General features: G+C 41.1%; 2 protein-coding genes and 1 pseudogene across 2 annotated transcripts in view; all 3 read left to right on the top strand.

Moving 5' to 3' along the window:
• Window positions 1-1,487: 1,487 nt before the first annotated feature.
• NDUFV2 (NADH:ubiquinone oxidoreductase core subunit V2) lies at window positions 1,488-13,748 on the top strand. The gene is made up of 8 exons (XM_064656930.1): window positions 1,488-1,660; window positions 2,707-2,769; window positions 8,584-8,646; window positions 8,730-8,846; window positions 10,432-10,600; window positions 11,799-11,908; window positions 12,653-12,729; window positions 13,594-13,748. Exons 1-8 carry the CDS (start codon window positions 1,514-1,516, stop codon window positions 13,685-13,687), a joined length of 840 nt encoding a protein of 279 aa, XP_064513000.1. The 5' UTR covers window positions 1,488-1,513; the 3' UTR covers window positions 13,688-13,748.
• Window positions 13,749-18,407: 4,659 nt separating this feature from the next.
• LOC135413625 (basic proline-rich protein-like) lies at window positions 18,408-20,017 on the top strand (annotated as a pseudogene).
• The window catches only part of ANKRD12 (ankyrin repeat domain 12), a 58,808-nt gene continuing 51,755 nt past the window's right edge, over window positions 19,470-26,522 (top strand). Inside the window, exon 1 of the mRNA XM_064656794.1 lies at window positions 19,470-19,609. The gene's annotated coding sequence lies outside the window, so the exon portion shown is untranslated. The remainder of the gene's footprint in view (window positions 19,610-26,522) is intronic.

Here is a 26,522-nt window from a genome sequence, read left to right on the forward strand (position 1 = left end):
AAAGGGGAATTTATTTCGCAGTGAAAAGCGTACATTTGCACTCATCACAAAACCTGAACAGTAAGGGGTCTGAACAAGGATGGACCTGCAAATGATGTTCCTAACATATTGCATCCAAGGAAGAGCCTGTTACTTACATTTGCTCCAGTTCCAGCATTACTTGAATTACACACATGAGAATCCCACTGCGCTGGAAAAGACCTCTGATCATCGAGTCCAACCTGTGACCAAACACCACTCTGTCAACTAGACCATGGCACTAAGTGCCACATCCAGTCTTTCCTTAAACATCTCCAGGGACAGTGACTCCATCACCCCCCTGGACAGCTTGTTGCAATGCCTAATCGCCCTTGCTGTGAAGAAATTCCTCCTAATGTGCAACCTAAACCTCCCTCGTCACAGTTTGAGGCTCTGTTCTCTCGTCCTGTTGCTTGCTGCCTGGTAAAAGAGACCGAGCCCCACCTGCCTACAGGCTTTCAGGAGGTTGTAGAGAGCGGTAAGGTCACCCCCGAGCCATTCTCTGAATGTTTATCTGAGGCCAAAACCCACAATCAAATGTTTATTCCCGTTTTGCCTGATCGACGGAGGACAAAACACAGGTGCCAGCAGTTCAACCATTAAACATCCTGTTACACCCCAATCAACAACTGGGTATTTTCATTTTCATGGCTGGGCTTCGTGAATGAAGATTTGGGAAGGCTCTAACCACATTTGTTACAGGCACGTTGGTGACTTATGAGGCCAATACGAGATAGACATGTCCAATTGCAAAAGGCACAGTAGAAAGACTCCTTAGATGGTATATTCTGCAGAACACGATTCTTTCTTCGTTGCCTTTTCTCCTCGAGAGTGATCCTGCGTGTGTTCTCAAAGGAGACAGCTGCGTTATAGATGGTGTTTCTCCAGGCCTCCCGATTGGAGGCCAGAGTAGACCAGTTATGTTGATCAATATGGCCAAGGCTGAGATGTTGTTTCAGGGAGTCCTTGTATCTTTTCTTCGGGGCTCCTCTGTTGTGGCAGCCAGTGGCAAGTTCACCAAAAGCAAGATCTTAGGGAGGCGGTGGTCCTTCATCCTGGAGACGTGCCCTGCCCATCGCAGCTGTGTTCTCAGCAACATGGCTTCTATACTTGTGACTGCTGCTTGCTCTAGAACAGATGTATTGGTCACATAATCTGACCAGTGGATGTCTAAGATTGTTCGGAGGCAGCGTTGATGGAAGCGTTCTAGGAGACGCAGGCGGTGGCGGTGGATGACCCATGATTCGGAACCATACAAGAGAGTAGACAGCACTATGGCTCTGTAAACACTGATCTTGGTACTACAACTGGGTTTAAGCAGGCGGAAAAGGCAGGTCGGGAACCCCGCGGGCAGCAGAGGGAAGGGACATTCGGGACATTCGGGACGGGACATTCGGGACATTCGGGACGGGACATTCGGGACATTCGGGACGGGACATTCGGGACAGCCTCTCCGCCCGGAGCGGGCAGGCGCCGTGCCGCGGCGCGCCGGCGCATGCGCGGTGCGGGTCTCCTTGGCGGTGCAGGAGGGCGAGCTGCGGGCCTGCAAGGAGAGAGATCGGGACAAGGAGAAGGAGCGGGGGTCGCCGCCGCCGCCGCCATGTTCCTGTGCGCTCCCCTGCGCGCCGCGGCCGCACGCTCGGTAAAGGGGGCCCTGCCCGCAGAGGGGGGGGAGGCCGAGGGAGAGGAGGGAGGGAGGGAGGCCGGCCGCGGCGAGGGGTTGGGAGTGGGGGCTTGGCGGGGTAAGTCGGTGCCTGAAATCCAAGCCGAAGTACCACGGACTCTTCTGAAAGAGCAGCCTGATCAGCTCAGTCTTCTTAGCAGCGGATCATGTAGTTTCACCTGCAGCGTAGTTTCACAGGATGGCTGCGGTCTTTCCCTGTCATGTGACCTCTTCCATTCCTGGAAGTGCTCAAGGCCCTGTTGGATGGGGCTCTGATCAACCTGCTCTAGTGAGAGGTGTCCCTGCCCACGGCAGAGGGGTTGGAACTGGATCATCATTAAGATCCCTTCCAGCCCAAACCATCCCGTGATTCTATGGTTCTGCTTTAACACATCTCAACATTGCTCTAGAATTCAGTATAAATATAATTTAATATAAAATTGAATTTGTTATAGAATGATTACTTATGACAAGATACTATTACCAAATTACCTTAGAAATACCAGCCAGAATCTAGAAACTTTGACGACAGTGAGTACAGAGAATAGCTGAACAGAACTTGTGTATGAGTCTATGTTCTGTTGACATTTCAGGTTTGTGTTTACATTTGTCCTCTTACGCCTGATCCCAGTGCTCGGTTCGATAAAGGCTGAAGAAGCATGTAAATGGTTACTGGAGAAGAACCTCAGCAGTAATGATGGTTTTTGCAAATTTTAAAGTGATATAAAGTAACAAATTGGAAAATTCTTCATGAAATGTTTGAGGAGAAGTTGTGTTCAAGGCACTTAAATTAAACAGTGACGAAGTTAAATCCTTTAATTTCTACATTGTTTCAATTAGCCAAGGGGGGAATCAAGAGACTTGCTCTCAATAACACAGGAGAGCCCTTAATGGTCTCTTCTAGACTCAGTTTAAATTATTAGTGATGGAAGTGGAATTAATGGTTTACAGTTAGAGTAGAAATCAGACTGGTTCTGAAAGCAGTGTGTGAATTATTAACTATTAACACTGTATTTTGTTTGTAGGTAAGACAGGTCCGATACCTGCACAGAACAGCAGCACAAAATGCCACTGGAGCCTTATTTGTGGTAAGTGATCTGCCTTGCTGTAAGGGGGATGTGTCAGGGGAGTTTGGTATGTGCTTTTTCTAATCTCCCTAAAAGCTTCTGATTGTCACAACTTTGCCTTAGAAACCTCCTGGCATTTACAAAAAAGTGTTTTATTCAGTAGAACTTTTTATTAGAGTTGTGATGGAGTATTATCAAAGGGCTTTATTTTAGGTTTCGGCCTTTTTGGCCTTTCCCTATATAGTGAAAACTCTCAGTATATGATTGCAGATGAGAGTTTGCTTAGACTTTATTTCATTATAAACCTGTTCTTATTTCCTTTATTTATTGGAGTTAATTGAGTTTGTAATTGAGGCTCATTAAACTTTTTGCAGGTGCAGTTACTTGATTTCTGAAAATTGCTGCAGAATCACACTTAGGCTCAGGTCTTAGCCCTATTTACAGGAGTTGAAAAGTGCTGTTCTTGTTCATGTTGTATATGATACAGTGTGTTGCACAATGACTCATAATTGAGGTCATTAGGCATTATCAAGATAGGTATAAATAGTAATAGTGATTACAAAAAAAGTCCTCAAATTTAAGTGTGTAAAGCAGCTGTGTTGTCTGTCTACCTCTGAAAAGAACCTGAAGCATCTCAAGAGAGGTGTATTCTGTCCCATTCTATTCCATTCAGAGCTTTAGCTGGTCTGCAGTTTAACAACTGAATAATTTGGCATTTTCCCAACACTTGATAGAAATCAACCCTTTACTAGAGAGTTGACCACTGTTGAAAACAGGTGCTCAAGCATTTTTGGACAGATTTGTTGTTGTTGCCCTTGCCTTTCTGCAGCTGTCTCTACAGCTTTAATCATAAAATGAAATTAATGGCATTACAGTATACATTTTGTATACTTTTCCAGAAATCTGAGCAGGCATTGATGATTAATGGAGTGAGAGCTAGCATTCAAGGAATAGAGGAAACGTTGTAGGCTGGCAGTTTAGGAAACTTCAAGTGTAGTTGGAGATGGGTGAAGACAGGCAAAAAGTGTCTTTGGGCACCCTAATGGATGTTGATGCCTGACATACGAAGCTATATAGCTTTGTAAATTCTCCAGGAATTTTTCAAGATTTATGTAACTGTTTAAATTATTTGCTGCAGGGAGGAGCCTGGAAACAGAGAAAGAGAAGTAGAAAAGTTGAGTGTTTTGCAGCTGTTTATTTAATAGCACTATTGATGAATATTATTCTGCAACGGAATTTTTGCTAGAGGACCATAGGAAATACTTTCTGTGGCCCATTTTCGTTGGTTTGTTTGGGGTGGTTTTTTTTTGGTTGTTGGTTTTTAATAGGGTCATATTTGTTCTTCAGTGAAGTAAAAGGCAGTGAGAAGAGGACAGTTGGATGCCATTGTGTGTGTGTAATTGTTTGCCCTAAGTAAATTTCAGGTGTTATTTAAAACAGCAAATTTCATGGGAAACTTGTCCTGCTGATTTAAGCTGAAGGCATTATTTTAATCAATACCAAGTGATTATATACAGTTAGAAAATGGGACTTCCCGTCACATTTCTCTAGAGGAGAAAAAAAATTCAGAAAAGTCTTATTTTTCTGGAATAATATAAGCCAATGAAGCGTCAAAAGTTGTTAAAAACTGCTTGTAGGTGAATAGTGGGCTTACCTGGAGTAAGTCTAACCTGTTTGGTGGTCTTCTTTGTATGTCAGTTTATACACCAATGTCTTGGTTTTGTTGTGCAAAGCATACTGGTGCTTCTTGTTGCACTTTCCACATATAAAATCTATATGCGAGGAAGGGAGATGCGTGCAGCGTATTTGTTTTATAACAGCAGAGGACAGGCTGGCAGGGGACCTCGTTGTCATTACATGTAGTATTAAAAGGCGTTTCTGTTTTCTATGCCTATGCATCCCTTTGCAGACGTGTTACATGTTAGCAGAAACACACAGAAATAAGAGAACTTTTACTGAAATGCCTTTTTATTCTGAAACATCCAAGAAGAGCTTTCCTCTCAACCATTAAACTCAATCAGGTGCCATCACAGGCAGCTAGATTGTACTTCCAGTGAGAGTATATCAAGTTTATAACTAGGTAGATTGTTTGCCAGTTGTAATGTAAAAGTGATGCTCCAAATCTGTCATTTCTGACTAGGGAAGGCCCAATTCCAGAGAGACGTTTATTAGAATTACCTTTCTCCGTTGAAAGATAATTTATCGTAATTTACTATAATTTCTTTGTTGAAACATGCACTCTTTTTGACTTTTACCTGTCTTTAGCCTCCTTAGCAGCTAAAACTTAGCTGTTCTGTTTTGTGGTTTTCAACACATGGACTGAATTTCCATAACACATCAGTTGCCCTGATGTGGTCTTTGTCATAGGGGCTTCAGCACAGGAGGTTAAAGAACTGCTCTATCCTTGTTTTAGTTACTTGTGACAATGGTCAGTGAAATACTTGGGTTTGAGAGCACTTAGGTTTATATCTTGAGTTCTGCTGGAATACTGAATGTAGGGTACTTTCCCTTTAGAGGAGAAGTAATACATTTCTTTTCAGTGCTCATTTGATATGGATTCTTAACAGGTTGCTGCCCTAAACATTTTCTCCCCTGCAGAACACACAATTGTCTCATTTTGGTTTCCCATGCTTTGGACTGGTGTTTTAACACAGGGCACGGATCAAGTTTCAGGCCAATTTTGTTGCTGTATTCTAATTATTCTATTTTAATTTTTCAGTGCTCTTTAATAATTTTCTTTTAAGAAAGACAGATGATTAAATCACTGAAAAAAAAAAATGGCCCAGGTTGGTGTAGGAAAAAGAACGTGAGATGCCCATTCAACAGCCTTTGTGCCTTCCATGGGAACATATTGGCATCCATGGATTGGGTTGGCCTTTGCAGTGCAGGTGTTCACACTTAAGTAGGTTAGGCTGAATGCTGCACTACAGATGTGATACAGTCAAGATATGAACAGAATGAAAACATTGTGTAAGACTTTGGGAAATTGGGGAGTATGAGACAAGACTCAAAAAAATGCATGTATAGTGCTTGACCTTTCTTTTCAACAAATTACTGTAGTTGGTAAAGACATAATGGTACTCAGTTTGTGTGTGGAGGAAGCCTTAGTATATGGGTTTCTTTTCATAACCATCTCTTATATGAGGAAAGAATGAGAGACCTGGGACTCTTTGAGAAGAGAAGACTTGGGGTGGGGGGGAGGGATCTTATCAATGTCTATATATACCTGAAGGGAGGGTGCAAAGAGGATGGAGCCGGGCTCTTTTCAGTGGTGTCCAGTGACAGGACCAGAGGCAATGGCCTCAGAGAACATCAGGAAACGCTTTTCAGTGTGAGGGTGATGAAATACCGGCATGGGTCGCCCAGAGAGGTTGTGGAGTCCCTCTGTTCTTGGATATATTCAGAAGAAGCCACCTGGACAGTCCTGGGCAAGCAGCTCTGTGTGTTCCTGCTTGAGCAGGGGAATTTGGCCTAGATGACTTCCACAGGTCCCTTCCAACTTCAACCACTCTGTGATTTAACATAGCGTTCTTTCCCATACTGTGTCCTCATTTCTGATCTTGTTCTCCAGAATCCGTATTGCAAAAAAAGGTGGAGATGCACCTCTGTCTTTTAGGAGCAAATAAGCGCATGCAAGTCTCAGATAAATGGTGCATTGTCAGACAAGTGTAAGACTAGGGAAGATATAATACATTTCTAAATGCTCAGGAGGCCCAGAACTGTGTAAGCTCTCGATCAAAACTATTGAACTCTCCATGGCACAGAATTACATCAAGCCCTTTCAGGAAAATTGAAAACATAAAAGGTGGCATGATCTTATTTAGTGCTTACCCCTGCTGTAGCCTTTACAATACATCGTGGAACCTCGCTACAGCTATATCTGTAGCTTCCAATATAAAAGTCTTTATTATTCTTCTACACATGTAGGGCATTTAAGGATACCAGTTTAGAGATGATACACTGAAAAGAACAGCTGCTCTAGACAAAGAGAGAGATTTTAATAAATCAAATATACTTATTTGCAAAAGAAATTGAGATGAAGTACAATTGTAACTATCAAATAGCTATGGAAGGCAAAATAATATCAGTCTGAAATAAAATAGGCATGCAGATTTGAGAAGAAAAGGCTAAGTTATGGAAATACTTATCATGAATCATGGATTTGACCAGTGCAGCTAAGACATATAAAGGTCTATAAGGGAAAAAAATAAAAGTTGCACAGTAATTCCAGTCATTTTTTCCTCCATCAGCCTTTTTTTGAGAACTTTGATTAAAATTGGTAGAAGACCCTCACCAACACTACATACAAGTCGTCAAATTGTTTATCTGGAAGCATCAATCTGAAATAGTAGCAATTGTGTTCCTAAAAGCTGTTTTATCTTGTAAACTACACAATAAGCAATAAATACATACCCTTTGAATATACTAATATTTTATTAGGTATCAGCTATCTTTCTGTAATTCCTTTTACTAGGGGAAAGTCATCCTTGGTGGAGCAGTATTGATCAGCTGTAGTTTCTGTATTTGACTTGAAACTGTGGTGAGCCTACATGCTTTCAAATTGATGGTGGCAGTAGAACTGTCTACTTTGGGATACAGACAGGATAAACAAGAGTAATCTCTGGCTAGACCAGCAGATATAATTGAAGTATTTGCCCTTTCAATATTTCCATCTTAAAGTTTGTAAATCCAAGAATAGCAATGGACATACATGTTCTAAGATCTCCACTGATGATGGTCTTTCAATATGTATCATGTAATGTTAAGATTTTTCATTCAGTCCTTTGCTGCTCAATAAGAAGAGTACAGTGTGGCAACTGCAAAATCATCTTCAGTTACTGGAGGACGTGATCAAAGTGAAAGTCAGCAGAGGGGGCTTCTTTCTTCTAAATATACTTTCAGAGGTTTTAGTATTAGCTGGTTGTGGATAACTTTTAACATGAAGCCTCAGATATAGCTTGCATTTTCCCCCCAACTTCCCACTTAACGTGAAACTTTCTCAGTTTCAAAACTGTGTAAAGTTTGGAATTAAATTTAACTACAGGTATTTAAAGGAAACCATAACAAGCTGCTTAGAGACATATGAAAATTTTGTGCAGAAAGGTTTTCTGGTGAACAAGGATTTTCATCAGAACTAAGGTTTTATTATAGGAAAATGTCACTTTCTTCAAGACTTCCAAATTTGTATTTTCTGAAAATAGAAGAACTAATTTCAATTTAATGTTTCCCTAGAAGGCTACCTTAAAAATAATACGATAGAATACCTTATTTTGGAAGTAGTAATTCAAAATTCTGCTTTTTCTATTCTGATTCAGAATGATGTATAAAATTAAAGTTTCAAAATCATTACAAACCAAAAGAATGTTTAAATGGATTAATAATGTGTATTCAAATATAGCAAGCTTCGTGGTAAATTTTGAAGTTTGTAAAATTAATGTTTCATGGTAAAAGGAGCTGGTTTTTTTTTTAGTTTCTTGTTTGTTAAGGTATTAACCAGAGGACTCTTAAGTTTGAACATAATTGCCAAATTGTATTATCAGTGTTAAAGTGTATTTTAATAACAACACCATATTTCTCAATAAATAATTTTTAAAGGAAATAACATGAATAAGTAATGATTTTTGAGTAATGACTTTATCAATATTTTTATAACTTTCCAAAATACATTTAATCTTTTGAGTAGTATGAAAATTTTATCTGGAATATATAATTTTTACTTAAGCAACTCAACTGTAACTGTCTAATGAGATGTTTTACAACAGTAAATATGTCCTGAATAATTTCCTGATAACCTATTTTTATATGCTTTTCTTTCTTTTTTTTTTCCCCCTGAAGCACAGAGATAGTCCTGAAAATAATCCAGATACTCCGTTTGAGTTCACACCTGAAAACCAAAAGGTATGCAGACAAAAAAAGGTTAAATATACAGACTTTGTCTTTTGATCAATACTGATTTGTTTTCCTTCTTTCCCTTTAAAAAGCGAATAGAAGCGATCATAAAAAACTACCCAGAGGGACACAAGTCTGCAGCTGTCATGGCAGTACTGGATTTGGCCCAAAGACAGCATGGATGGTTGCCCATATCAGCTATGAACAAGGTATTTAGTAGTTAATTATGTTTGAAGCATCATCTTACTGTTTTCTTTAAATATCTTACTAGAATATTAACTGTTATTTATCGAAGCATACTAACGTGGGAATTGACATGTGGCACAGAACTGTGAGAGTTCCCTACAAGACTGCATTTTTAAAAATAAAAGGGAAAACTAATGCAGAAAACTCCAGGCTCTGTTGTTTACATAATATTAGCCCATTGCGAGAAACTACAGACAAAAATTACGTGAGCCCTAGTCAGGTAGGCTCTTTTCCCAGAATCTTCTTGGAAGTAGGAATAGAAGCTTCAAAGATTTTGTTCTTTGAATTTGGGGAAAGAAAACAAAGATTATGGTGGTGGGGTTTTTCTCCTCCTGGATTAGTGGCACTGCACACATTGCCTGGATTGTACTTAATCTCTAGGTCTGTAAAGAGACCTAAATCTCTGGGTCTCTACAGAGCAGCATTAGTGTACTAGTTGTAAGGAGTATTGTGTAAATGCCTCATAGCAAGTGCCTGGAAGACTTATCACATTATTTATTAAAATTGTTTCAAAATAAGCAGGGAAGCAACTACACTGCTCCAAAGTGAGAGGTTGCATGACAGGAACAAAATACCAAGAAAAAAAATCTTTTATATTCATACAAATAAATCCATTGTATTTTATGTTACAATCTGGCACATCATCAGTTTTAAAGTGAAAACATTTCAAGTCAGTCAAGATACGCTAAGTGAGGATTGTTGAAATTACTGAAGGAGTTAAATGCGCATTTAAAGAAGAGAAACTCGTGTTTCTACAGCGTAACATAAAAGCCTCAAATCTCCATTAATGCTGTCAAAGTATTTTTGTTTATTTAAGTTCCAGATTGATTTTACGTTCAGAAGGATCTTAAGCCTTTTAAGTGAACAGATTTTTTCCATGATTTGTTGTTTGCATGCTATAGAAACTGGAACATAAAACAGTTACACTATTGAAACTAGAGCCAGTTCTCAACTTGAGCAGTTTGCCAGAGTTCCAGGTTAATGAGGTCAGGGATACTTGCAGAACTCGCTGTGTGGAGATCGTGCTTCACTCCCTATTTATTAGCTGTGACACCAGTCTGCAGATGTAGCCATGGTGTGTCCCAGAACCTGAGGGAGACATGCTCTGTAAGATTAGGTGAGCGTGGTACCAGCCTATAAGTATTCCCTTACCAAAAGGTTAATGTGGGCAGACTGGTACAGGTTTGTTCATTCACACAGCAGAAGTGCAGTGTGAGCTGGAGCTGGCATTGAAAGCTGAAACCCAGCTGACTCCTCGCATCTGCCTGTGTGACACTAGGTACTGGAGGGGAGTTGACTCCAGCTCCTTGCTTTTCTAATCTGTGGCTTAGTGGAGTTTCTGCTCAAGCACGGTGATACAAGTCAGAGTAACTCAGGTGTCTGGTCTTGGCACTTGGAATACATTTGTTCTTTGATACCCACCCCCTCACTCTTATTTATCCATTACTGCAAACAGAGGACAGGTGACTGTATCGAAATGGTTTTATAAATGCCTTTACTGCTGCCCTGTCAGAGTTCAATATTGCGTCTGTTTTCCCTGTGTTACAGGTTGCTGAAGTTTTGGAAATGCCTCCCATGAGAGTGTATGAAGTAGCAACCTTCTATACCATGTACAACCGCAAACCTGTTGGGAAATACCATATTCAGGTCTGCACTACCACACCGTGCATGCTGCGGGACTCCGACAGTATTTTAGAAGCCATTAAGAAGAAACTCGGTATGACACAAATTTGTAATACACTTGTATTTTTTTACCTTTGGTTAATGATACTGAAGTAAAACTCTTCACATGGGAAAGAAAAACTGGCGGTGTTTGACTTAATAATGTTCACATGGGCCCACCTCTCTAGCCTGTCAGGCTCCCTCTGGATGACAAACATGATGTTAACATAACTTAGGAATTCTCCATGGAAAAAGTCAATTGTGAATGCTGCATCATGTGGGATGTAAGGAGTACTCCTTGGTTTTGTGTGTGGGTTGGGTTTTTTCCTCCTTTTTGCATGGTTATGGGGAGAAAGAGAGGGTAAGATCAGCAACTTAACAACTCTTCTCTTCTATGAAGTCAAAAGCTGTGCTTACGTTTCCCAAGAACCAGTGGTAAGAGCTGCAGAACAGCTGCTTATTATCTTGCATTTCATATACTGCATTGTCTGAAAAAGGCATATTTAGATGAAATTTGTCTTAATTTGTTACTGCAAAGATAGCTTAATTTCAACTGAAACTCTTAAAGCAGTAAGGATGATTCTGTAGCTTTTACAGAGACAGAGGCCTTACCTAGACTTTTATTATTTATTCCCCCCTTCCTTCTAAGAACTGGAGGAAAACTGCTTTTCAGCATTCAGGGTTCCATGAGTATTTTGTAGAGATCAGACTCTGTTACTTTGACTAACTTGCCTTTGGGGAAAGTCTGCATCTGTAGCAGTGGAATAATGTCATGGAAGCTAGGTATGTGTACAGTGTTGTTCAGTAAATAATCCTTTGTGTATAAACTTAGAAGTTGTTTATGAACTTGCAGCTATCGATGTTAATGCTTGGATTGTGTTAATTTGGGAATTTAATACTCAACACTGTATATTAACATTTCCTACCAGCACATGAAAGCTCTGTTTCCCTACTTTGTATTACTAAAAATGTTCCTGAGAAGATCTGTTTCTTAGAATTGTCATTTCATGGTTATTTCTCAATGAATTACACCTGTAAATGAGGTTTCAAAAATGCATCTGAAAACTCACTTCATATTTTATTAGCATCTTCTGTTCAAGGGAAACATTTCGACTCATTTAAGAGGGTTTAACTGTGCAAATGCTTGTAAGGCCAAAATACAAGTAATGCAATGTCTGTGGAGTACTTAGATTCATGCTTTATTCCTCTTGTACAATAACCACTGTTGAGCCTAATATTGTTTATTGGTTTAGGTATAAAAGTTGGGGAAACAACACCTGATAAACTCTTCACGCTGATAGAAGTGGAGTGTTTAGGTGCGTGTGTAAATGCACCAATGGTACAAATAAATGACAATTACTACGTAAGTACTAAATTCCTTTTTAAAAGATTAAATTTCCTTTCTGGTTACCTGTATTTTCAGTTTTTCCAGATTCTGAAGTTTTAGTCAGTTTTCAAATTCCTATTGGCAGGGACAGCTTATAATGTAGAGCATCTTTTAGTTTCTTGGCCTCTTCCTAGAACACTTCATCTGTATGGAGTGTATCATTGTATTTTGCATTGTATAAGAGGAATGACACATGCTTGTGATAGTGGTCTGCCTATAAATCTGGAATTTTTAAATAGGTAGGTATTGGATAAGCTTCTAGAAGCACTTGAAAGCAGTCTGTTGGAAAGCATGGATTAGTTTAAGAAGTGTTCTCTTGAACTGTACTCACAATTTTTTGGGTCACAGCTGGCAGCATTCTGCACTTATGTGCAGTGCCACGTGTATAGTGGGTAGGCAGAGATCCAGCTCACTAATACAAGAAGGAAGCTGAAAACGCAAATTCTTGTTGTACAAGGCCAGCATCACCATTGTTAGTTTTAACATAATTTCTGCAACTATACAGAAGCCAAAAGTTTTAACATTAAAATGACAGTAGGCTTTTTAATTTTCCTGATTCTTTAAACAAGTAATGTGTGTTAATGAATAGTATCAAAATTACCTATTCTCTTAGGTCATACCTAAAAGAATCACTAATCTGATGAATTTTGAGTTCTGCAATTAGCACAATTGCTGACTCTTCCAGTTTTTTAAAGATTTAGGGCTTTTTTTTTTTTACAGGAAGATTTGACACCCAAAGATATTGAAGACATAATTGATGAGCTAAAGGCTGGCAAAGTTCCCAAGCCAGGCCCAAGGTATGCTATATTTGTATAATACTACGTTCTTGAAGGAGGCTGATCCTTCTGAGATACTGAGTTACTGTTCCAGTGATTTGAGTTCACTACCTACAGCTAAAAAGCATTAATTTACTGAACAGAACTGCATGCATTCAAAGCCAAAATTAACTGGAAGAACTGAGAATTTACATGTTCTTGATGACTGACCAGAAGAGCATGAAATGTGAAAATATCAATTCTGTTTTGTCTTAGTACTTCCTTGGTGACTGTCACCTGTTGGATATGTTGTCTAGATCATTTAAACCAACAAATGGGTGTTGGTTGGTTCGTTGTATTGTTTTTTTTCAATTTCTGAGAAAACACAAAAGATTGGAGGTTTGCAAAAGGGTTATTATTGCTGAACTTTTTTTCCTCTGTTCTTTTTTAGCCCAACTACATGTTTGTGTCAATGGACGAATTAATTTGTCTCGAGTGTTACCTATTCCTATTGTTTCTAGAAAGATGATTTTTTTCTTTTTTTTCTTTTTTTCTTTTTTTTTTTTTTTTGAATACAAGAACAATAATCCTAAAACAGTTAGTTTCAAAAAACACAGGGAAGCATCTGTAACAAAAATAGGACTGATAAAATTGGATGCTGCCAGGCCAACCTATAAATAAATATAAAACTAGTGGTCCTATCTTGCTTTTCAGTTATGGAACTATTTGAATTTGAAACCCTTTTAAGAGTAGCATCAAACTTCTTTTGAAGGATGAATGAAAAGAACAAAAAAAATTAGTGGCTTCAGCCTTAAATCAGATCTGTAACTGTCTTCTACCCAGTGACCAACAGAAGCTGACATTGTAACAATACCAGCAATGAGTAAAACTGCTTTCATTTTTCAGGAGTGGACGTTTTTCTTGTGAGCCAGCTGGTGGCCTTACTTCTCTGACTGAACCACCCAAAGGACCAGGCTTTGGAGTTCGATCTGACCTCTGAGCATTTTTGTAATATAAGATGAACTGTCTGAAAATAATAAAGTATCTGTAATCTAAGTAAATTATGTGCACTGTTTGTTTTCTTTAAAAAAAGAAAAAGTAACAGCAATTAGAATATCGAATTTACCAAGGTTTTAACTACTGCAAAGCTTAATCATAATTCCAGATTATAAGAAAAGTGGTTCTGTAGACTGTAAAGTGACTCACTGAACGAGTCCACTTATGATCACTGAGAGGTCAAAGTTACATTTTTTGATTGTCCATGAAAATTCTTTCAACTTTTTATAAGGTTCTTGGAAGAAACAACAAAACTCACTAAATTGCAATTCTGGCAAATGCACAAGGAACCAAACTGAAAGGAGATTATCTGACAAAACTTCATATTATTTTTATTATTTTTATTTCCACTTTATAAACAAACACATACAAACAGGAAAGCTTATCTGAGTAGTATTGTGTTTAAACAAAATAATCTGGTAGGTTCAGTAAAAAGTGATTCTTGATCTTAAGCACCATACAGTCACCAGAAAAGATGTGAAAATTCTTTTCATCATGTTACCAAAAAACCTCTCCAAATAGCAGGAGTACTCTACTGAAAAAATGAACAGCAACAAGAAGCAACTTCCCCTACAAGTTTATTCAGTAGAGACAAGGTATGCAGTTGAGGGAAGACAAAATATACCACAACAGTTTAACACATGGCTAAGGGTACTAATATCTGACATATTACTGGGTATTTGGGTATTTGATCTGCAGTTCCTTCTTTGACCTTACTGCTGTGTGCCAGCTCTTTTTAACAATCTGTGGGAAATTGAGGCACTTCTCTTGATATAAAAAAGATATTTTGTTTCACAATAGACTGCATATTGATGCTTAATACCTATGCTTATAAAATTCAGCAGATGTGTATACACCAGGCATACATTTCCCTATAAATAAGGAAATGTGGACACATCAGTCACTTGAGAACATATTGTGTCTGCCTCTTCTAAAATCTGCAATGGAACTTACATTCTTAATGTGATAGAAAAACTGTATTATTTATGATTTTACGTTATATTTGGTTTTGATAGTCTGATTAACAGCAGTTCCCAAAACTGTGCTCCCTCTTGTGAGTTAAATTTTGGTTTTACAGATTCCCTGCATAATGAGTATCTCATGTAGTCTGTTCATGCACCACCTTTATTTCAATAGGCTCTGTGAAGTGCCTTGATATATTAAAAAGTAGTGTTACAGCTGGTAATTTTGAGAGCAAAATATACCTGTAAATCATTTGTATTATAACCTTACTAGCTCTTCCATATTACTAAATTTATAAAACAAAATAATCCAACTGCATACAAATGGAAAAGTAAATTTAACAAATAAATACAAGTAATGAGTGAAGCAGTTTCTGAATAAGCATGCAAAAAAATTTTGTATAGAAGACAGTGCATTGGAGAAAACAGTACATGGCATGAAATATTATCTGTCATTTGAAGTTCCTGAATGCTCTTCTGAAAGGTCACTCTGTGTTTGTAATAGCCTCAGGCCTTGCAGCAGGCCAGGCATCTGGCACTATGTAGCACTTTGAGACATGAGACAGAGGGAATATTATATCTGGATGCAAAGACAGATTCAGTATCCCAGTCTAAGCTGCTTGCTCAACTATAACAACAAAGTTGTTTTCTATTTCATACAGCCTCACCTTATTTTAACCTGATGTGAAAGCAGGAAAGTATTTTTGAAGTACATGTTGGATAAAAAGGAGGATTTTGCATGCATTGCGGAGCTATCATGTACTGCAGATACTCAGTTTTGTACGTAAATCTGAAATGAATGGGATTGCCTAATTGTGTTGAAGGGAAACATAGTTTTAGACCTGCCAAGTTTCAAACTTCCATGTATACAAAACCAAAGGTCTAGAATGGCATGCTCTTCTCATTTGTAAAGCCAGACAGAACTTGTGGCCTTGTCCCACTGTTCTTCCCTATACATTATACCTGTACATGAAAATTTTGGTGTCTGTCTCATCAGCAGAACATGGACCTCAACAGTTTCCCATTTGTTAGAGACTGTTACTGATATTCCATAGACAAGTTGTGAGTCATTTTGATGCAACATGTAAGAGTCTGCTAATCGCTTGACTAGAAAAGGGTAATTTACATTATCCTTAGTGTGTGACAAAAATCTGATACATCACTGTTTAAATTGAGTATTGTAGGGCAGCTGTAGGACTGTGAAATAATTGAAGAAAATAACCATTACTCTTCTCTCATCCTACCTACTTCATCAATTATATGAGGCTTTATGATTCTGGTTTCTACATCAAAAAAGTTTGGGCATTCATTGTATTGAGATAAATCATTGAAGAAAAAATTCACATCTTGCATTATTTCTTTAAATTTGAACATTTCAAACATCTCACCTAGAAATACATACTCTGCAATCCTTGTTACATATAGTTGTTTACTATATACAGAATTATTTTCACAGTGGTAACTTATGTGGGAATGTGATGAGAATTAACAGAGTTATAATTCTGAAAGAGTTTCAGAACAGGGCAAGAAATTATATATCCAAGTTCCCTTTTCTGTTCTTGAATAGCTGTACATAATACCTTGTGTTTGTTTTTACTAACAGTAAAAAGGTGTATTCTACTAGTAGTAGAAAAATTGAGGTAAGACATATTAACAGGACATAATTTTCATTATCCTCAATAGCACAGTGTTACTAATATTAATTCTGGGCAGTGGCACTAACCTGTCAAATAATTACACACTTGAAATTCTGCAGTTTCAATCTACCAGTTAATATCCTGGATTGTAAGAGTACTGGGTGGCACATTAAGCGAAAAATGAGTCAACTACAGCAACACTCAACACATTCCTGAAACTGGTAATACAGCAGCAACAGAACTGATTCTGTCTTTTTACTGGTCTTGTTTGCTCCTCTTCAATGAGGGAAAAACTAAAGAACTCACATACTATATTTATTCTCTGAAAGTGGAGGAAAAAGAAGTAAAAAAAACTGGAGAAAAAAAGACTACCTAGAGATGATTTTAAAATAGGTAGAGTCTGGAGAAAGAAAATGTGATTTAGAACACAGAAGCAGAAGACACACAAAGCATCTACTGGACTGAGAGAGTGGGAGGTGGTGGTTCTTTCCTTTGGTAGAGTAATAGAAAACTCCACTTGATACCCAATGATGTGTTTGGTGTTGGATAACAGAAAGGATTTCCATGGCCACCAGACACTGCTAGAAGAATGTCATCTGGAACAGTGTTCTGTCATTGAAAGAAGCAATGAAATTCAGTTCCACCTGTGCAGAATAGTTCCTGGGCCCAGTGGCTGACCTACTGTTCTACTAAAGGCTGGTGCATGTGCTTTCCACCTGCATGTCATCCTGCAAGTTCTTAGGATCAAGATTTTTGTACTGCAGTCTGACATCTTCAGTCCTTCAATTACTAGACTGAATTCAGCAATGACACGGTTCTGCCAGATGCTGAACCTGTTTGGCTTGATTAAGACCAGTAGTTCACATGCCTGGGAACAGGATGTTTCACCAGGAAGAGCGAATCAAGGGAAGTGCTTCACACACCATGTAGCTACAAAATTTTGCAGCTGTGCTTTATGTAAAAGGAACGGGCTTCTGCAGACAAGGCACAGAAACTAATGTAGGGGTAGCAATTAGCAGTCAACTCACTGGTGCTTTTCATTAGTCCAAACAGATTTTCAGTTACTGATAGATATTATTATCCAATCTTAACATCTGTTGCAGATGTTGCTCATGAGACTCAGCTGCTGACTCTAAATCCCTCCTAACATGCACCCAGCTCCTGGAACTGCACGGTACTCACGCACAAAGATCAAAACGCAGAATCACAATGCTGTGCCACATCTGTAGCCTGTCATGTTTTAGACATGAATCCCTGTACAATACTTGGAGAAATTATTCTCCCTTGGGAAACAGTTCTTACTCAACTTAACACTGACATTCTACAGGCTGCCGCTTCAATCCACTTGCCTCTCAAATAACGATCTCTGCAATCAACCTGACATGAAAGAATATGAATTGAAGGCAACTCCCTTTGTTACATGGCCACTGATGCTGGCAGACCTGCTCCTGACAGTACTCACTGTACACTAACAGAATCAAATGAAAACGAAGGCAGTTGCTTTACAACACAAATGACCTGTTTCAGCATTTGTAGAGTAAAATTGTGAAAGAAAATGAGAGAAGTTTACCTAAACAATAAGCTGTCATGCAGCATGAAAACATAAGATTTGTGATGCTTTTCTCTACCCATGCTGGTACATGATGGGTGGAGATCTAAATATAGAGCAAGTCCACAACAGGCAACCTTAAAGTAATCTTGTAATTCTGAAAAAAAATTTGCTTTTGTGACTTGAGTAGTAAATATTAGGGATTTTCTACACAATAACAGACGATCCAGTAGTAGAGTGAGCACAGCAATTAAGGCCACGCTAAAGGGCTTTGTTTAGCTGCCTTCTCAAAGTACTACACCTGGCAGCTACACAATCTTCAGCACCTCCCAGAAGCAATGTGAAGAGCATTATTTGGGAACCCAACACGACAGCAGTACACAGGTTCCACAAGTCTCACCATATACTACTGTTTTAATAAGCAGATGCAGAACCCTTCGCGAGGGCAAATGAATGACCCGTTTCCAAGGCTGCAACCACGGCTAGGACGTCAGTCTACTTCAGAAACCTCTTTCCATGCGTTTATATGACGTCTGGCTAATTGGTGTAAGCAAGGCACCCCCAAAAAAACTGAGCACCTGGAAGTCGTCTGGTCCTGCAGCTCCACGCCTGCCCCTGCCGGGAGGGAGCGGCAGCCGAGTGCGGATGGGGACTGTGCCTGAGCCGGGGGGGGGGGATGCGGCACTGACCAGATCCCCAGGCGCGGCGGGATCGGCATCCCGCAGCCTCTCCCGAAGGCGAACGGCCCCCCCGGGCTCTCCGGCACCGCGCCACACGCACCTGCGTCCGGGGGCTTCTCCCGAAAGCTGCGGGACCTTTAGCCGCAGCCCCTCCGTACCGGACCGTGCCCGGTTCCTCATCGGGATGGGATGCGCCCGCCGCACAGGCGCACGCGCACTGCACCGCTCCGTTAAAACTCACTGCGCCATCGCCGCCGGAAAAACCCCACCCCGGGGACGGGGCGGTAGGGGCAGGACGGGGCGAGGTGGGGCGCGCCGGGGGTTCAAGGTCGGCTCCCGTCCCACGGCGGGAGGGGGACTGGGAAGCTCTCGTCCGCCATCTCGTCCCGTTACCGGCCGCCGCCGCAGCCGGGGCCGCCATTTCCAGAAGGTTCCAGCGGCCGCGGCCCAAGAGGATGCGCGGCTCCCCCACTCACCCCGGCGCGTGCGCAGTGCTCGCCTCCTCCCGCCGCCGCCGCCCTCTTCCCCCCCTCGCTTCCCCCTCCAGGCTCGTCCGTCCCTGGCACTCCTCGAGCCCGTCGTTCCCCGCCGCCCCGCGGGCGTCCGTGCCTGTCTCCCTCGGGACAGGGGTAGGAATGGGGCGGAGAGGAGCGGTGCTACCCCCCAACCCCCCGCCTGAGCGCTGTGTCGTTGGCGGCGCCGTCGCTCGCCCGCGTCCCGTGCCCTGTGCGAGGGCCACGTGGGCGGCGCGCGGCCAATGGGAGCGCGGCTGGGAGGGGGGGCAAAGGGGGGGAGCGGAGCGGCGCGCGGGGCGTGAGGGAGACAGGGAAGGAGGGAGGGAAGGAAGGAAGGCGGGCAGGCGGGCGGGCGGGGTGTTTGCAAGCCCCCGGCAGCCCCAGCGCCCGGAGCCGCGGCTGAGCCCGAGCCCCCGGGCATTGCGAGCGGCACCCGCTTCCCTGCCCAGTCCCCGCGGCCGCGCCGTCCAGAGAGAGCGCAGGAGGAGGAGGACGCGTCCCGCTGCCGCGCTCCCGGGAGAAGGTAAGGACCGGAGCGCACCTTCCCAGCGCGCGGCGGGGACCCCCGGCCCCACCCGGTGCCCGCGGGGTGCCTCCTCCTGGTCCCCGAGCGGCGGGAGCGCCCACCCGGTGCCGCCTCGGGGGTGTCACCGCCGGGCAGCGGGCACCGCGCCGCCGCCCGGCCCCGTCCGGCCGCGCTGTCAGCCCGTCAGCGCCGCGGCGGGAGCCATGGCCGCCGCTGTCACCGCCCGGCCCGCCCAGCCCGGCCCCTGCCCCGCCGCCCGGCGCGGGGGGTTCCCGCGGGAGGCAGGGCCGGGAATGTGCGGGGGAAGGCAGGGAGGCGGCGGCGCACGGGCGACCGGGGCGCGGGTGCCGAGCGCGGCATGGCAGTGTACACACACACATAACACACACGGACACACGCACATAGCACACACGCCCCGCCTCCGGGTCGGGAATTTCGGCTGCTCCCTGCAGCCTCGGGAGTTGCTCCGCCGAGGTCGGCCCCGCCGAGGCTGCTCGGCAGGATAACGTGTTCCCTGCCTTCCTGCCAGCGCCAGGCAGCCGCCGCCGATGTGGATGGAGCGCAGCACAGGTGACAGCAGGCAACAAAGGAAGGGCAAGGAATGAGAGAATGCCAGGCTCGGTTGTACAGTTCTTCATTCTAGTTACAGCCTGAGGTGCCACTGATAATAATCGGTCTTTTTTTTGTATATATGTCTTTTTTTTCCCAAAGGACCGTATACTTGATAAGAAATAAAAGGATTTTTAATTTATTTTTTCTTTACTTTAAAGTCCCGGAGAAAATGAATAGTTTACGGAATCACAGAATCAATTAGGTTGGAAAAGACCTCTGAGATCTTCTAGTTCAACCTGTGACTGAACACCACCGTGCCAACTAGACCATGGCACTGAGTGCCATGTCCAGTCTTTCGTTATACACCTCCAGGGATGGTGACACCACCACGTCCCTGGGCAGCCTATTCCAATATCAGTACTATTATTTAATATCAGTATTATCAGCTAGAGGTCTTGTGGAAATTGCCTGGACACTGTCACTACATTCCACGCCTTTGTCCTGTGGGCCATATGATGCAGAGGAAAGTCTGAATTTTATACCTCTGAATTACAAGATAATTCATGGGATAAAGCAAATTTTTAATGGAGAAAAGCAAGTGAATTGTGGTGCTTATAGGAACAAAAAGCTATTGGACAGATGTGGAACAGTCCAAACGTACTTATGTTCCAGGAAAAAACTGTCTAATCTTGGAACGTGAGGAAGGGGTGAGATCACTGTGTCTATAAGAAATCATTAACTATTATTAAAATAATTCACTTTTATTGATATGTCATGATTTGGTGGTGGGGGGCACTTCTCTCTAGTTTTGAAATAGCAAGGGTTTAGGTGTATTTCAATAGGTAGGTGGTGGCAGCTTAGTTAGTCTAGGTAAGGACATGGTGAGCTACTCACAGGTGCTGTGTAGCTGCAAGGAGCCAAGCATCGTATGATTTCTTCTTCCACTGGAATCCTTTGCTACAGTTCAGTGGGTAAGAATCCCCAGAGTAATAGATCTTGAAAATTCTCTGAGATGTTAGGGTGTTTCAACTGTTCTTGTCATTTGAGGTTGTGCAGGTGTTGGGTATGTCTCGCTCTTTTTCACTCTGAATTATGGAAATTCAGACTCCGAGCTGACTTTGTGACTTGATCAGCTGAGGACCTTAATCTCACCCTCTTTGAATTTAGTAGGTTTTCTGTGCAAGCTGGAGAAACTGTTTGAGTAAAATTGCAGGATTTGAGGTACAGCAGAATACTTCTTCAGAAAGGGAGTGGCGATCTCATTGACTACCTGTGTCTTTTCACACCGCACCTCCCCCTTAATACTTTTACTTTTCTGTATGTCTTGCAAGATGAAATGTCAGAGAGTACCAATGTTTTTCTCAGCACCCAGGGGACTATGGTGGCATACTTGTGGCGATGTCAGTTTTTCAGTGTGTTATATGAATCCCTTCCGATTTCCTGGCTTTTCTGGAGTAAATCACTGAGTGCGGGCAGTTGATCAGAATGCCTTTGGTTCTTTCACTAAGGTGACAGTTCTGTCTTTCAAATATAAATATTTTTGGCTTTCCATTGCCATCTCTTTGTGTGTTCTTCTCCCACCCAGAGGATTATTCAAAATCATTTGTGAACTCTGAATACTACAGACATTAAAGCTTAGAACAGATGTTGTGTAAGAAAGCAAGCCCCATGCAACAAACTTAAATTCATGTACGGTTTCTTCCAGCAGGCTTGCACAATAGTAACTTCTTAGAGGAAAAGTCTTTTAATAAGCAGGTTGAATGAGTGCTTGTATGAAGCTTCCATGTTTGCTTGGCATTAGTTGCAGGAGGTACTGCTGTCTTACCACTTACCTTAGGATTAAAAGCATATACTGAAAGTTGAATACCAGTGTTTATAAATTAGTGCTCATCAATTGTAGTCTCGAACAGCAGTTTCTTTGCGCTTTTAGATGTCTGTTTAAATAGCTACAAACCCCACAAGCTGTTGCAGTTTAAGCTTAATTAGGTGGACAGTCCTGGATATCCTTTTTAGTGGAAAAATGGACACCTGGAAATGGCTGAGCTAGAACTTCTTCCTCAGTATTGGGCATACAGACAGGACAATTCTATTTGTTGAACTGATTTACCATGTTTAGATGATCCTAGGCTGATGAAATTGCCTGGAAGACTAGTGCAGTTGGTCCTCTTCAAAACTGGAACAAACTATTGATCACAAAATAAGTAATGATTAACTTGCTACCACATTGTTAATCTGCACACTCAAAAAAACTTCCTTGACATTTTTGGGGGTCTTATCTAATGAAGAAATGGGCTGGGCATAAGTGTTTGGTGTTTCTTCTTTTCCATGTTCTATTGCAGATGGAGTATTATAAATGTTGATTGGTCATTTAGTCTCCAAATCAAACTATTTTTTTAACTACATCATTAGACTCTACTTAGACTCTAGTGACAGATGGTATGAAATAAATATTAGCACAAACTCAGTCTTGCATTTTGTGTTATTACACTGAATGATTTTGTTAACAGAATCACAGAAGTCAGTACCCTGCTAACATCTTCAGTTCTTTCCTTATCAGTTCATTATTATTCCAGACCCTAGAGAAATCTTACAAAGTTCTTCTAGAAGCTTATGGAGGTAGTTGAGGATCTTTATTGACACCTTGCTTAAAGCCTAAATATTCATTTAAAAAGAGATTTGAAGCCCTTGAGAGTATGACTTTGCCTTGGCTTATTTTGGGTTGTCTCGCTGGATCTGACAAAGCATCCTTATGTCTGCTGCAACTGCTTTTATCTTTAGCAAACAACAAATGAATAAACACTCCTCAGTTTCATGGCTTCTACTCAGAGTGCTCTAGGTAGTGATAACGTCACAAGAGGATGGGTTTCATACAGGTTTATGTTAAAAAAAGCCATTAGCAATGTTAGAGACAGAATTATGGGCTATATTAGAGAGAAAAACTAAAAATGAACATTGAGGAGAAAGGCTTGATATGTATAATTTTCTACTCTGCTCCTATCATGTGCTTTCTACTTGTAAGGAGCCTGGTGGAGATGGAGAGTATTGGAACAAGTCTGTGTCTTGCATTTGTGAGGCTGGAAAACATCAGAGGTAGAAAGCAATTTTTTCCCATCCTAGCTTCAAAATGTATTATATGCAACAGAAACCAAATAACACTTAACACATTTCCAGGAGTGCTCTTGTGGTAGATGTTAGAAAGTTCATTGCTTGATGACAGCTAAAGGAGCTTACTTACGTGAAGACGTTTCCTGTGGTTTCCCTTCTCTTTCAAAGCCTTTTGTATTAGTCCTACTTAATAGGTGTCTGGCTACTCAAACTTCTCATAGCTCTCTTAGCTGTTTTGTGGAGCTGTCTTCCCCTTGTTTATGTGTCCTTAAATACTGTGTGCAACAAAGAACCAGCTGAGAGAAACCAACTTTCTGTGGTGCTCTACACTATTCAGCAACTTGCTAATCTGGGTTCTTACTACTATTATAATGATAAAGAGAAAACGGAACTTTCATTTAGTGATGTTCTCCTTCTAGTGTGGGTTGTGCTAATCCATTCATCTTTTGACTTCAAGAAGAAAGAGGTGTCTTGACAACCATATTACCTTTTTTAAATAAATAAAAAAATCTTGTCGTTTATCTTGAAAATAACTGGTTCTTTGCTTTCCAGTCCCTTTGATTCTCCAGATGACACAGTAAAACATTAATGAAGGTTAGTTACAGCACTCACTGTAGTTTGACAGATCTAAACAGTCATACTTGTCTGCAAACAGTATTCTGGTTGTTCTCTGTTTCCACTTCATCTGTTCCCTCGCTATTTCTTTCTGCCCTGAAGAAAAATTATTTCCGTAAAGGAAGTGACAGATGAGTTCGTTATTATTTTTGTGATAGGTGGCGATGGCCAAGAGGTGGCAATAAAGGCTGTTGAATATTTTGCACGTCTTCACAATTTAGCCAGGACAAAACCCTCTGTTATCCAGTTGAGAACCTGTGAGTAAGCCAAGCTTGCTTTCTTTCCTCCATCTGCTGCTTTAGGTTCTTCTCATGAATGGTAGCACTTGGGTGCACTGTTTTACCTGCGCTGAATCCTGCTAAAGTTGAAGGACTGTGAGTAGGTGTTGGCAGTTCATCCGTTTTTAGCCTGTGAAGGGCCTTTGCGTGCTTTTAAGTGATGTTCTTTCTATCAGTGCTGCAGATAAGTTGTGGGTTTTCTTGGGTTTAGATTGACAAATTATCATTAGCTTGTGAAGGCCTAAATAGAAGATATTTGAAATCTCTTGTCTTGGAGATCTTTAGAATGTTTCCAGAGGGAAAGTAGATTCCTGTAGAAGGACTTCAAAATTATTTGACAGTAGGCTGGCTTGCTTATCTTAAGTTTGGCTAAATACTGATAGAAAGGCTTTTAAGATTTTCTTTGGTAGACTCTGCGTATGCAGTGTTCTTTCTTAATTGACAAATATCTACTTACTTTAAGGAGTAACCAGTAGATCAAACCTGATGTTTACAACTCCCCTTCTCCATTTAGTGTAAAGAGAGTATCATATTATTCTAAACATCTGTGCAGGTGCTTCCTTTGAGACAATTGCTCATCCTAAAAAAGACTCAAGAGGAAGCACCTGCGAACATACAAGTTTTTAGACTTGTAGATTAAAAGAGTTGACTAATGAATTTTGCAATAACTGTCTTTGGCTCCTAAGAGCCAGAGTTCTTGGGCTAGCATATTTCTTTTCCTTCTCCCGAACAGATTTCCTCTTTGTAAAATCAATGATCTTCTTAATTTTGAGAGGCTATTCAGAATAAAGGGAGATCCCTTCAGGCACTCCAGAAGCTTATCTATGTCTGATTCTAAGATGAGAGGTTGTTTTTCCATGGAAATGTTTATTTTGACACCAAGGTATGTCCCTCAGTAGGAATATGATGTGTGTAATCTACGTGGCTGTCTTAATGATATGATTTGAGTATGACATCCATACTCATAAGCCACACAGGTTCTTACAGCCACCTGTGTAAGCACTTGTTGGAATAAACACTCTCCTAACTACGTAGCATAAGTTGCTGGAGAAGGTAGAAGACACAAACCTTTCCATGTGCTGAACATGTCAGCAGGAGGAGAGAACTGCCAGGAGACTTGCTGCCACTGAGGTAAAGAGCATCTGCTTTTCTGATTCATGGGACAGACTCATAGACTAGTTGAGATCGATGGGCACCTCTGGAGGTTATCTAGTCCACCCCCAGGTTGTTGCAGGCTCGGCTAGTGCAGATTGCTTATGGTCATGACCGGTTGAACTTGACTGGAATTTGACCTGCTAGAGTGCAAATAATTTTATTTGTGAAGTTCTAATTTTAGTTAGTGTGTTGGGATTTCTTGCTGAACTTATTGTTCAAGGCTTGACAAATTATAAAACTGCCAAACCTTTTTTTTTTTTTTCAGCTGTTGTAGGTAATGTATTTTTCCTGACTAATTTAATTTTTAATAGTCAAAGGATGCATTCTTCTTGTACTGCCTGTGTGTGGTAGTCTTGTAAAGCTGTGGTGCATTCTACTAAGTTTTACTATGCAGATTCTTAATAAAGTCTTTTTTCTTTTTTTAACTTAAGTGACTAATTAACTGGTTGTATAAATAAGACTTCTTTCACATTTCTCCTCTTAAAAATGCAGTTTCTGATTTTTTTTTTTAAAGAAAGAGAACACAAACCGAGGTATGTCTTCTGTATGTTGTTAGTACAAGAACTTACTTGAAAAAAGTCTCTTCCAGTGCTTGCAGCTCTGAGTAAGCTTTTGAGTGAGAAACTGAAAAAACCTAATTTTCTGTTGCCAGAGGAGAAGAAATACAAAAAGTAGCTGAGGTATAAAATATTAGTGAGAGAATTTCTTTGGAAATTAATCATTGAATATTGAGAACATCTGAAAAGAAACTTAAGTATTTTTTGATCTTTCAGAATTCTTTTAAGAAGAAAAACAATTATTTATTCAACCAATTCTATTTGTACCCTCGTCATTCTGTTTGTTTGTTTCTAGTGCTTCCTTGCAGAACAGAACAGTAATGGTAGTATCTTCCATGAAAAGATGAAGGGTTAATTTGAGAATAGAGAAATTTACTTGAGAACATGACAATACTGACAGATGTCCTTCAGATTCATCTTGAATTCTGGCACCAGTTGCAGTTCCTTACTGGCCCGCGTGAAGGAATGCTGCAGAAATAGTGTAAGTGGCTCAGAAGGAATGATGCCCCTTGTTACCATATGGGAGCCGTTCTTGCCACACTGAAATGGGGGTCAGTGTCTGACTTCTAGAAGGCAGGTTTGTCACCATTTGGGGAGAGGCAGTGCTTGCTTTTGTTGTTTATGATTGTTGCTAATGCCAGGAGATAA

The sequence above is a fragment of the Pseudopipra pipra genome, chromosome 1 (assembly GCF_036250125.1).
Source record: "Pseudopipra pipra isolate bDixPip1 chromosome 1, bDixPip1.hap1, whole genome shotgun sequence".
In the NCBI taxonomy this organism is placed as follows: domain Eukaryota; kingdom Metazoa; phylum Chordata; class Aves; order Passeriformes; family Pipridae; genus Pseudopipra; species Pseudopipra pipra.

Bases quoted from the DNA above. Each gene is read 5' to 3' on its own strand.
- NDUFV2 (XM_064656930.1), top strand. From the start codon at position 1,514: ATGCGCGGTGCGGGTCTCCTTGGCGGTGCAGGAGGGCGAGCTGCGGGC. The intron at 2,770-8,583 runs GTAAGTGATCTG...TTCCCCCTGAAG, and splicing joins CCACTGGAGCCTTATTTGTG to CACAGAGATAGTCCTGAAAA. The intron at 8,847-10,431 runs GTATTTAGTAGT...CCTGTGTTACAG, and splicing joins CCATATCAGCTATGAACAAG to GTTGCTGAAGTTTTGGAAAT.